Genomic DNA, 13,002 nt, shown 5'->3' with positions numbered 1-13,002 from the left:
AAGAAGCGATGCCTAATAATAACAGGCTGTGAGTGTTTTTGTGTGTTGTTGTTGAGTACAGACTTATTTACAAGTTGAAGAGCGACGTACTCCTCATTTATTTCATCATCATCATCATCATCAACCTTTACTTTACCAGGCAAGTTAGTTTTATGAATGAACAAATTCGACCTGGCAGGAGGCAAAAGAACAGGGTTTGGGGAGGGGGAGAAAAAAATCATCTATTCGACATTCGTCTATTTTCAAAACACTTGAAAGCCTTGATTTTTTTTCCCAAATTCACAAACTTTCAAGGATGTCAAAAACCTGTTTCCAAAAAAGTATGTGTGACAGTGATCCCGATCCCCCCCCTCCATCATCACCTCCACCTCTGGCTTTGCACTCACTTGACACAGCGCTTGAGAGTCTGTCCCTCAGGCAGGTTCTCTGGGAGTTTGTTGCAGCCCGTGCAGAACTTGAAGGTCTCCTCCATCTTCTGTGAACATCTCCTTGTAGTTGCGGAATGTGACTCCTTAGCCTTCCCCTCGGACAGCCGCCCTAATCACAAGCAGACACTTTGTTTTCCAAGCACAATACATGATTCAGGCCATTTCAGTCACTTTGAATAACCTCTAACACAAGTTCACACAGGGTGGAGTGACACAGCACCTCACGTACAGACCAAGTTGTGAAAACAGATGGGCAGATTAGGGGTCGGGTGACCCACCTCGTAATTGTTCCATTTCAGGACAACAAATGTCATTTTGCGGTACAATACAGAACACGTGCTATAAAGAGAAATGTCTATTATTAGGCTATGTAAATATTCATGTAAGTTGAGATTCTGTATTCGAAAAAAAAAAAATTCTATCACATAATGTTAGGAAATTGTCTTAGGTTAGTTAGACAGGGATGCTCTACTTGCTTTGCCCGGGGGCTACTGTTTGCAAAAAATGACAGCAGGCCAGGGGCCAGTTAATAAACAATCATTCATATATTTTTTTCTGTAGCAGATTGTAGGGTTTTTAGGGTGTCAGCCAGAGTTTAGTCTCACGATTTTGTGCAGACAGGATAGTTAGTTAGTTAGGTTAAGTTAGTTAAGTACATAATGCTGTAAGTGCCTGGGCGGCGAGCAGACGGCCATATTTGACAATAGCTGGAGCTCAGTCAAACTTGATTTAATATTAGGTTTTCATTGTGAATTAGAAAATGGTGGGGGGGGGGGGCACTCTGCACCCTATCGCGGGCCACAAGTTGAGTATCACTGGGTTAGGGGCTCACAAACAACATAAAAACATATAGCCATGAAAGACTTGCATCAAATTACATTTAAAAACTCACAAATCCATAAATAAATACAGAGAACAGGCGCTCTGAACTGTGTGCCTGATGGGAGTTTGAAAGCAGTGCTGAAGTGGTGATGGAGTCTGCCTTTGTTTTTACTGCAAATGTCAGAGTTGGGTTGAGTGCTTCCGTGATTCTGGTTGCATGCTTTGATGACGCTTGTGGGGTTTCTCTTGCTTTTCTCTGTGAGGAACGTGTAGGAACTGATTTGATGAGTGACTGCTCTTAAAATGCCGTGTCTGACATTAAAACCAACCAGCCTTCTCAAGAGAAACACATGCTGTCCCGCAGTGTTGTGTGAAGGACAGTGTGCTGGTGGATCTCAGTGCCCAGGTATTTAAAGACCTCGACCTGTTCACCTGCCCCTCCAGCCTGAGTGGCCCTAAGAGAGGGTGTGGGGTGTCACATGCCCGGGGCAGCTCTTACTCATATTCAGTTCAGGGATCTCTCCTGCAACCAGAGGAGCATGTGGAGAGCGAGCGCTCATCTGTCAGGGGCGGTCCCCAAGGGTCATGTCATCAGCCATCCTATAATAAGAATGCCAAGTGTCTGTCTGTCTGTCTGTGAGTGAGCAGAATTATGTTCGGCCACAGCTATGCCACATGTATGTGCCGATCACGTGTAAAGAGCACGCCTGCGGGTGACCTAACGCAGCCGGATTTTTTAATGAGCTAATTAGGGCCAATTAATTGCCATAATTACCTAATGATCGCCGTAATTACCTAATGATGATTTGGGGGCCCTTTACACGAGGACAGTTTCTGAAAGAAACGACACAATAGCGTTTCCATCACACCTTTTCCTTGTCACTCGAGCAATGATAACATCATCTGGCACTGATGACATCACTCACTGATGACATCATCATTGAGCACTCGAGTGACATCACTGGTGACATCACCAATTGTGTGTCAGCATACTCAGGAGGACAAGCTGGGATCGCTCGTTTCCTTCTTAAAATGATAAGCAGCGAGATGGGGTGAGCACAGAAGATAAGTGTGAAACAGTCAAGGTCACTTTCTCACACCACAGCCCGAGAAATACTGCTTGGCACCAAAGCTCAGAAGATAACATGCAGGCGAATAAACTGCATATTCAACTGAGATCAATCTTCATTAGTCTTATAGCATTACAGTATTTCTGAGTTAAAGTACTATGTTTGTGGACTCCTAATATACCATCTTCCCCGGTAACCTGGAGATTCCACGACACAGCACTTGACACTTATATAAAATAATGTCAAACTGTTTCATGTTATTGTATTGTTATGTATTTGGTGACCTGTATGTGGCACCATGGAGCAGATGCATTGGCTCAGGTGTGGGGGTGTGGCCTAGCCACTGTGTATCCTCAACTTCCTCTTTGGCTGGAGAAGGGGCCAGACTCTCGCAACCATGACAGTAAACTGCCCAGTGACCACCCTCTCCATGCACCCTCTCCATTGCAGTAAACTGCCCAGCGACCACCCTCTCCATGCACCCTCTTCATGGCAGTAAACTGCCCAGCGACCACCCTCTCCATGCACCCCTCTTCATGGGCAGTAAACTGCCCAGTGACCACCCTCTCCATGCACCCTCTCCATTGCAGTAAACTGCCCAGCGACCACCCTCTCCATGCACCCTCTCTCATGGCAGTAAACTGCCCAGCGACCACCCTCTCCATGCACCCTCTTCATGGCAGTAAACTGCCCAGCGACCACCCCTCTCCATTGCAGTAAACTGCCCAGCGACCACCTTCTCCATCCACCCTCTCCATGGCAGTAAACTGCCCAGCGACCACCCTCTCCATGCACCCTCTCCATGGCAGTAAACTGCCCAGCGACCACCTTCTCCATCCACCCTCTCCATGGCAGTAAACTGCCCAGCGACCACCCTCTCCATGCACCCTCTCCATGGCAGTAAACTGCCCAGCGACCACCTTCTCCATCCACCCTCTCCATGGCAGTAAACTGCCCAGCGACCACCCTCTCCATGCACCCTCTCCATGGCAGTAAACTGCCCAGCGACCACCCTCTCCATCCACCCTCGAGTCAGTGACCACCCTCTCCATGCATTTCCAGAAGATGGAGGTGAGTGCCACAGGCCTCATATGATTCATGGCTTTGGCATGGGATGATGGTTATCACCTTCATGCCCTGGGGACCAAACCGGCATTCAGGAACAGCTGAAAAAGCTGTGCCACCACATCGCCCAGCTGAGCCTGCTTTAAATCATCGGTAGGCTTTATGACATGTTTATTTTAATGACACTAGGACCTATTCAATCCAATACATATCATGAATTAAATATGGGCTAATAGTTTGGTTGAAAATCACATTTTATGCAAGAATATGAGGGATAAGTGGACCAGCTCACCCTAAAATCCAAAATACATATATTCCCTCTCACCTGTAGTGCTATTTATCCATCTATATTGTTTTGTGTTAGTTGCCTGAGTTTTGGAGATATTGGCCGCAGAGTTTCTGCCTTCTCTCTCCAATACAATGGAACTGGATGGCACTCGGCTTGTGGTGCTCAAAGTGCTAAAGAAATACATTTGATAAACTCAACAGCAATGTCTCTTTCCAGAAATCATGACCCGTTTACTCAAGATAATCCACAGACCTTGTTATGAGAAGTTTCATGGAGGAACTATTTTCTTTTGACCGAACTACACCCACTAGCTGCTAGCTAGTTCCTACAAAAGAAAATAGTTCCTACATGAAACTGCTCACAACAAAGTCTGTGGATTATCTTGAGTAACCGGGTCATGATTTCTGGAAAGAGACAATGCTGTTGAGTTTTTCAAATGTATTTTTTTGTTTCTCTACAGAAACCCTATCTCTAAAACTCAGGCAACTAACACAAAATGATATAGATGGATAAATAGCACTACAGGTGAGAAGAAAAATATGTAGTTTGGATTTTAGGGTGAGCTGTCCCTTGAAGTAGTGACTAGAAAATGCATAAAAATAGGCCTAATCATTGAAATGCAGGACACTGCTTATAACGTGCGGGACGTGGGACAAACGTCGGGACACATTTCGGGACTGCCCCACGAAATGTGGGACAGGTGGTCACCCTGGATTAGGGCCACATGTGAAAAATGTGTTTGAGTTCTGAAAGTAAGTCAGAATTGTGAGAATAAAGTTACTCTGAATTCTTTATGCTTACAATTCAAGCTTTAAATTATTATTATTAATTTCTAAACATTTTTCACATAATATGGCCCTAATCCTCTCCCTTACATGTGAAATGAGTCTCACTGAGTGAAAAAAGGAATCAACTTTAGCTAGATAAATGAGAAACAAAGATGGACAAGAGACTTGAGCTCAAAACACTGTCAGTTTTAGATTGGCTATCATCAGTCAGTATCACTAAGCTCTATGTGTTTCTACCTGTATTCTCCATAGTCCTTCATGCTGAGCTTGTTGAGGATGACCTTGGACAGCCCGGGGACGTGGGAGTCCAGAGCGTAGAAGCCAGACTGGTCAGAGAAGACGCTACCTGTCATTGGAGCATAGGACTGTGGGAGCGCTGGGATCTGGGACGCCATTTTGTGGCCTTGGCACTAGGAAAGCAATGAAGGTTCAATGTACAGCAAGTTTGAGTTCCTGTTGGGCTATTCAATTATGTTTGGCCTATTCGGAATGGCTGAGAGACATTTCGACTGATTACAATGACTACAATGATTACTGATTACAATTTGATGTGATCATACATGCACTTCCTCACAGGATAGCAATGACATTTTCTATTTCAGGGTCTGTAACCATAACCTCCAATAAGAAGCAGGGCTGGGGAAATGCAGTCTTTGCTGGGAGCCAATACCAAGACAAGCAGAGGCATTTGAACGATGCACTCTCACAGCCGAGTTGTGCGTCGCTGCATTGGCCACAGAGATTGTCACTGGCAGTAGTGAGCGATTCGAGTATCACTGCTGTCAGAGATAGAGAGAGAAAAAGTCCTCCAATTTAGGGGAATTTCATGTTCGAATCATGTTCCCATTAAACCCACTCAAGAACCAATTATAATTCAAAAATGCACGGTCCTAAATATGAAAGCAAGGCTGTCTTTCCAAGGTGACTTTTTGAAGAAGAAAGATTTTCATCTGAGAGCAGTGATGCACGGCGCTGTTACACAGAAGCAGAAAATAGACTGAGACGGTAACGGATATCTTCCCGTTCTAAATTGCGTTGCTACTCAGTGCAGACGGAGGTATTTTCTGCTCCACATTGCTGCAAGTCATGGAGATAGTATGAGGTAGTGGTGGTGGGGAGTAACGACTGAAGACCAGGCATGCCTCTGTGGACAAACACACACACACGTACACACACTCACTGGCCGTGGCCTTATGCCCTAATGACAGAGGCTCTCTTAACAACAGGTGGATCAACCAAATCTCAGAGAAGTGGGGGTTCCATTAGCTAAGCCCCATGGAGGTGCCTCGCCATGCCTCCACACACACACACACACACACACACACACACACACACACACACACACACACACACACACACACACACACACTCTGCCCTTCACACAAATCCCCAACCCACCCCACCAGTCCCACCACCACCAGCACTGCCACACGACGTATTGACTTGGCTCGACTAAGGGGAATAAGAGGGGGGAAGAAAGATGATCAACTAGAGGTGCTACATAACTGTCTTTAACTCTCTGGGAGCTGCAGTTGTTGACTTGTCCACATAATAATAATAATAATAATAATAATAATAATAATAATAATAATAACAATAATAATAATAACAATAAATAATAATAATAATAATAATAATAATAATAATATAGTGAAACTCAAAGCGCCCTTTTAGATTTTGTTTCCCCAATAGGGATCACTGCCATTTCAAAATCCATAACCTAAAATGAGCTTTTAGATGAGACGAGCTCATGTCATTGCACTGTGTATTGTAGAGATAGTGCACTTAGTTTGCCGACCCTCCTATACAGAGAAGTCCTGAAACCCTGTGTAGCCTGGCTCCTGAAAGCATTCGCTCTGCACTCCCACTGAAATGATTTCAATCATCTCTATTCTTGAGCGAACGTGTTAACATGGAGGCACTCCACTGCACTCACAAGGATGTTCATTCCAGAGTTTGACGTCAAAATCAAGTGTTTTCCGACTGCTACTTTGAGGAACTCCTTTCAATTTCATAGCAAAGGGTTTTGCGTTGGAGCGATTGGCCTTATCTTGTCTTGCGACAAATTGAAAGGCCTTTATCGCCTGCGTGTGTGTGTGTACGGGGCACCGAGGGGCCATGAGTGGAAATGAACAGATTTCCCACGAGAGGGTCGGTTTTAATTTCCACTCCTCACATATCTGACCGTAACACCGTCAACGTTTTAGCATGCAAAGTCTGACTATCTATCCATCACCCTGCCTTGCCTTGTTCTGAATGTATAATGAAACACTCCGGACTAAACGGATGACTCAGGCATGTCACAACACCAAGACATGGACAGATATTTCACCAACACCTTAGTCATACCTTAGGTTCCAGACGGGGACAGCGTGCCTTCTCGAAGATCCTTAGAGTCTCATCTTCTCAGTACAGGGTGGGAGAAGGTGATGGACAGATCCTAACGTTGGCTTTGGAGCCTGGATGGTGTGTCTGCTGGGGGTCCGCCTCAAAGCAGGGAGGGAGCCATGGTGTAGGCGCCTCACTTATGGAGAGTTCCTGGCTTCTGGGTTTGAAGGGGAGACTACTGATGGGGGGCAGAGGCTCAGCGTGGGGCTGGAGAGGGTTTGGCTTGGAGGGAGGTGGGAGGAGAGGAAGAAGGGAGGGGATAGGAGGATAGGGGTAAGGGGCAGGGTGGAGTAGAGGGAGGAGGGAGGGCAGGCTTTGGATGGGGTGAGCCAAACAGGGGGGTGGTTGTGATGGTCATCAGGGACTCACCGGGTTGTCACATGGAGTGTCCATCTGGTTGTCCATTGGTTTGTCAATTGGCTCCCCGCGGTGCCGTGCCCCTTTGGCCCTGCCCCAACCTCTCACACTAAGATAAGATACCACAGAGCCCTGGATCCTGCAAAACACACTCTGCTGGGAGGAGGGAGTGCACAGAGAAGACAATGTCCACAAACAGCAGAGAAGGACTCTTCTCTGGTCCAGATGATAGTGCAGTTAAGCAGTGTATTGTGGCAGTTTCCAGTGTGGGAGCTGGAACCATCACACTGCTGAAAGAGAATCGTTAGGTTTTCTTCTATATCAGACACAGGTTTTTGTTCCTACCTGACATGTTTCGACGGCAATACTTCCGTCTTCATCAGAGGTGTCACTAGATGGTGTGTGACGTGTCTTAAACAGCTGATGTTGTTTACAGAGGCGTGATCGTCCTGTCACACAAAGACACGTCACACACCATCTAGTGACACCTCTGATGAAGACGGAAGTATTGCTGTCGAAACATGTCAGGTAGGAACAAAAACCTGTGTCTGATATAGAAGAAAACCTAACGATCTAAGTAAAGCATAGACACTATGAACCTTTTTGGATTAATGCTGAAAGAGAAGTTTGTGGGGGTCATGAGATGAGGACAGGAATGTGGAAAACATATCATGTACAAATACTTCATGCTTTCATGAGTTACCTGGTTTTTGGTTGAATAATTCATACTTCCAGGCATTGATACAGTCGAGCACAACAGCCTCAAAAGAGAACATTAAAAATGAATACCCGTTATCACAGTTCATTATTCGTAAGCATCATTTGTTGAATGAGTCACAAGCCAAAAAGTCTTTGCTATAAAGATGAATGGAAATTTGCCCAAGATAACATGATGTTAATAATGACAGGTTTTGCTTTTAATTAGAAAAATTTATTTGGTCCATCGGAACCTGAGATTGAAAATTAAACATACATAGGTTTGTACACATATTATCCCCCGAAAAAGGTCAATAAAATATATATCACATTCATGTCGAGTTCCATTGTGTTTCAGCATTAGGTTTTTGACTTTTTTCTCCTTTTGTCCTTTTTTTTGTCTTTGTACAAGTTCAAGAGGGTCAGTTCATTGTTTTGGGTGGCTTCTATTTTGGAGTCTGTACAATTTACAAGAGCCAGACACAGGATAAGAGAGAGAAGGCGTTGCGTTGGCCAGTCTGTGAATGACCTGTTCCATTGAGAAGCTCATGTCTGTGGCTGTCGCCTCTTCAACAGCAGGGGGCGCCCTCGAAGTGAGGAAGAGTCACCATCCACAACGAGAGGATTCATAGGACATCAGCAAGGCCCAAAACAACAAATATGATATAAAGAACAGAAAAGAAAAAACATGTACGTGATATAGCCGTGACACTGAATTTCAACGTGTCATGACTCAGATATTTCAGTGCAGGTTCAGTTCTTGTCATGCTAGTCCCTCTGGGCAAATCTAAATAAATCCATAAATGATCACATTCCTTTTTCTGTCATTCATCAGTCCACTGTTGATTCAATATTCAACCAAATACCCTGGTCTACACTATAACTTACACACTCTGAATTCACAGCTACTGTACTGGGCTCTGTGAACACAAGCACAGGGCGAACAGACGCCTGAAAGTGGTCATCACACACAGCAAGTTTCTTTGGAACACATATTTACCGTTACTTCAGCTGTGTGTGTGTGTGTTTTTTTTACATGTGCGTCACTGTAGTAGTTTTCGTACAAAATGGCCTGAAGATGTCACGAAGTGCACAGCGCAAGACCGCGCAGCATCGTGACACAGTGCTGTCATTCGCCATGAGTAGTGACAAAGTGACAAAAAGGGGCGATGCCAATGACATCATAGTATGATGCATGCTTCAGCGCTTGTTGAGCTCAAGGTAGCTGGTCTTATGAACTGCACTCAGTCATCTCATGGAGAGGAACATGTCATAATAAAAAACACGGGGGCAAAAAAAATCCCCAAAAATCTCTCCCCGAAAATGATCCTAATGATGAGCTGCAGCTGCAGAGATTCTGCTTGTCAGCTTTCAAGTGTTCTCCCACAAAACTACATAGCAGTAAGACCTCACCTTTGGAAGAAAAGAAAAAAAAAACTCTCCCACTCCCATCCAGTTAATATAGTACCATGTGTTTGTCCCCTGTGTCCCCCTCTCTCTGATGACACATTTGTAATGTGAAATGGTAAGTAATGGCTTTGACATTGGACAAATGAGACGAGACAAGGGGGCCTTAGAAGACGTCCTGAGGCTGTTGCCTCAGGACTCATGTCTCGCACCCTCGACCCCCCCTGGTAGATATGGCACACGATGCAAAAGAAACGGCGAGGGAACCAAAGCAGCATGTCTCCGGAGTCCCTCCTCTCTCCCTCTGTGTGCGTGAGTCCCTCCTCTCTCCCTCTGTGTGCGTGAGTCCCTCCTCTCTCCCTCTGTGTGTGCGTGAGTCCCTCCTCTCTCCCTCTGTGTGTGCGTGAGTCCCTCCTCTCTCCCTCTGTGTGTGCGTGAGTCCCTCCTCTCTCCCTCGGTGTGTGCGTGGACTTTGTTATGACACGGTGCCTCTGTGCTGATGTATCCATGTGGGAGGATGGTCCAGATGCTTGTGATGCGCCCAACAAAACAAAAACGTTCCCCCCACCTCCCAAAGCAAACTCGGCGGCGGCCCCTCTTAATCCATTGATACCTGATGCAGCATTTGCGTGTATATCCCTAATTTGTGTGTGTATCCCTTTAAGACCGCGAACCTCGTTAAAGGGATACACACACAAATGCTGCATCAGGTATCAATGGGTTAAGAGCTCCCCTATGGCAAACCAGCCTCCGCCAGTATTCCCCAAGTAGTCCTACTGGAAGTGTGAGTTGACATGCTGGTCGTCTGTTCAAATAAAATCACTGATTAAATCGACCAACGTCCACACTGACCTTGGCCACAAAATTATTAACAGTACCAAAAAAAAAGATCTGTAAGCTATCGTTTCGTTTATGCTCACCAACTTTTAGAGACGCAAATTCAAGGGGTGTCACCGCACGATCGAAGATAGGAAGAGACATATGAAGTGACTTTTGCATGGTCTACGGAGGGGAGTTAATCCCGAAGTGTGAATTCATGTGCCGAGATATGAACTGTCACTCTTGGGAAGAATGTCAAAAGCCAGCCTGCCTGAGAGGTACACCAGAGAGGATTTAGGCCCCAAGGGGAAAAAGTGAACACAGTGAAAGTGAGGAAGAGAGACGAAAAGAGCATGCGAGGTAGGTAGAGAGAGGGAGAGAGAGAGGGAGGGAGAGAGAGAGACACTAACTGCGTGGGCATTTCACAAGACAAACCCCCCTGACTGCCGCTCAAGACAACAGCTACAACTCTCTACATGACCACCAGACCTAGAGAGGACAACATAGAAGCGAGACAACAGAGACATTGTATAGGATGGTGCTATCCCAGCTGCGGTCTCTCATAGCACACTTTGTTATACAGGCACCAGACACTCTCATAGAGACACTGCATGAAATAGGCCACGCCCATCACGGGGGAAAGCGCTCCATTCACTCCCATACACCAGCGTTATTTTCCTTGAATTAAAAATAGCTAAAAGCTGTTGTGTGGTGGGCTGCGCAGACAACAAATGTAAAAAATCAACAATTAAAATTGTTTGTACCCCCGAGCAAAACAAGGAAGCCATTGAGAATTTGCAAGAAGAAAAATGTGGATCTAGCTGTCAGGAAGTAAGTTAGAGTGTTCATCTTCCGTGTATATGATCTTTGTGTACAACATGTCACCATGCACGCGACATAGGAGAACGCCAGGATTGGAGGGGGGGTTTCTGTTTTCCCCCGTTTTGGGCATGGCTTCTGAATGATGACGCGTTACGCAGTGTCTCTATACAACACTTTGTTATACAGGCACCAGACACTCTCATAGCACACTTTGTTATACAGGCACCAGACACGTGTCACACAATATGAACTGGAGGGTTTCCTTGAGTCCAGCTTACCGTATTAATCAATAGCATGGGTTTGATCCTGAGCTGGAGAGGGCGCTAGAGAGCAGTGTGGTGAGGAGGGAGAGTGGAGACTGACGGACAGTACCGTGCAGATGATGGCTTATTCTATGACCGTGAACATGTACAAATATGGACGAGACAGCAACATGGGACATGTGTATAAAACAAGTAAGACCAAATATGCCAAAATGCAAAGTGTATTGTTTAAAATAAAAAAATAAAAAATAAAACCATGTGACTGAGTAAAACTAGCAGTTGGGTTTGGCTCTTTGAGTACCATAATGAGGGCTTGGTGGGTGAAACCAATTTGTCCGCCAACAGCTCCAATGAGGTGCAGCTACTGGGTTGAGGGTGCAGGCCGCGGAGGGCGGGGTCAAGTGTCTGAGCGAGGCGGGGGATTGGCTCAGAGGGCGTGGGCCAGCAAATGGCTCAGTAGTTACAGCACTCCACCCTGACTTCTGGGAAGCAGGGGCATCTCCAAGCAAGTGAGAGAGCGATACGCAACGTCCGTCCCACATACAGCGCATGAATTGACTCCTCTTTAGGTAAGTGGAGTCGGGGGCGGGATGTGAAGTGACTCCTCTTTAGGTAAGTGGAGTTGGGGGCGGGACGTGAAGTGACTCCTCTTTAGGTAAGTGGAGTTGGGGGCGGGACGTGAAGTGACTCATCTTTAGGTAAGTGGAGTTGGGGGCGGGACGTGAAGTGACTCATCTTTAGGTAAGTGGAGTCGGGGACAGGACGTGAAGTGACTCCTCTTTAGGTAAGTGGAGTCGGGGGCGGGACGTGAAGTGACTCCTCTTTAGGTAAGTGGAGTCGGGGGGGGGGGGGGGGGGCGTGAAGTGACTCCTCTTTAGGTAAGTGGAGTCGGGGGGGGGCGTGAAGTAACTCCTCTTTAGGTAAGTGGAGTCGGGGGCGGGACGTGAAGTGACTCCTCTTTAGGTAAGTGGAGTCGGGGGGGGGGGGGGGGGGGCGTGAAGTGACTCCTCTTTAGGTAAGTGGAGTCGGGGGGGGGCGTGAAGTAACTCCTCTTTAGGTAAGTGGAGTCGGGGGCGGGACGTGAAGTGACTCCTCTTTAGGTAAGTGGAGTCGGGGGCGGGACGTGAAGTGACTCCTCTTTAGGTAAGTGGAGTCGGGGGCGGGACGTGAAGTGACTCCTCTTTAGGTAAGTGGAGTCGGGGGGGGGGGGGGGCGTGAAGTGACTCCTCTTTAGGTAAGTGGAGTCGGGGGGGGGGGGGGGGGGGCGTGAAGTGACTCCTCTTTAGGTAAGTGGAGTTGGGGGCGGGACGTGAAGTGACTCCTTTTTAGGTAAGTGGAGTCGGGGGCGGGACGTGAAGTGACTCCTCTTTAGGTAAGTGGAGTCGGGGGCGGGACGTGAAGTGACTCCTCTTTAGGTAAGTGGAGTTGGGGGCGGGAGTCTTGGTGAAAAATCTTGTTTGTTTGCGGCCCGCTTCTCTGATGGCACATCTGCTTGGCAAAGGAACAAGGCGCTCTGGGGCCGGACCTTTAGCATCCAGCGATGGAGGCAGAGGCGGAGAGCGCACAAACTCTGCCCATTCATGCTCTACATTCAGACACGCACATGCACGCACGCACGCCTCGCTCCAAACGTGGACGTTGCACACAGCCCGACCCTCCTCTGTTTCCCACTGGTCCCGTAGTTCATTGTATTAAAGTTTGTGTGTCCGGTGTGTGTGTGTGTGTGTGTGTGTGTGTGTGTGTGTGCGTGTGTGCGTGCGTGCGTGTGTGTGTGATGCGGGGCAGGGG

The 13,002-nt window shown here is 46.9% G+C and overlaps 1 protein-coding gene across 1 annotated transcript in view; it reads right to left on the bottom strand.

The window, feature by feature from the left end:
• Positions 1-4,857, bottom strand: part of mss51 (MSS51 mitochondrial translational activator) — a gene marked incomplete at both ends in the record, with an annotated part of 22,940 nt that extends 18,083 nt beyond the window's left edge. The window contains 4 exon segments of the mRNA XM_083635884.1: positions 387-478; positions 480-512; positions 516-537; positions 4,700-4,857. Coding sequence (XP_083492010.1) covers positions 387-478; positions 480-512; positions 516-537; positions 4,700-4,857 — 305 coding nt within the window.
• Positions 4,858-13,002: the final 8,145 nt, after the last annotated feature.

Source organism: Poromitra crassiceps (genome assembly GCF_964638095.1).
Source record: "Poromitra crassiceps genome assembly, chromosome: 4".
Classification (NCBI taxonomy): Eukaryota; Metazoa; Chordata; class Actinopteri; order Beryciformes; family Melamphaidae; genus Poromitra; species Poromitra crassiceps.
This window is presented reverse-complemented; position numbering and strand designations above follow the sequence as displayed.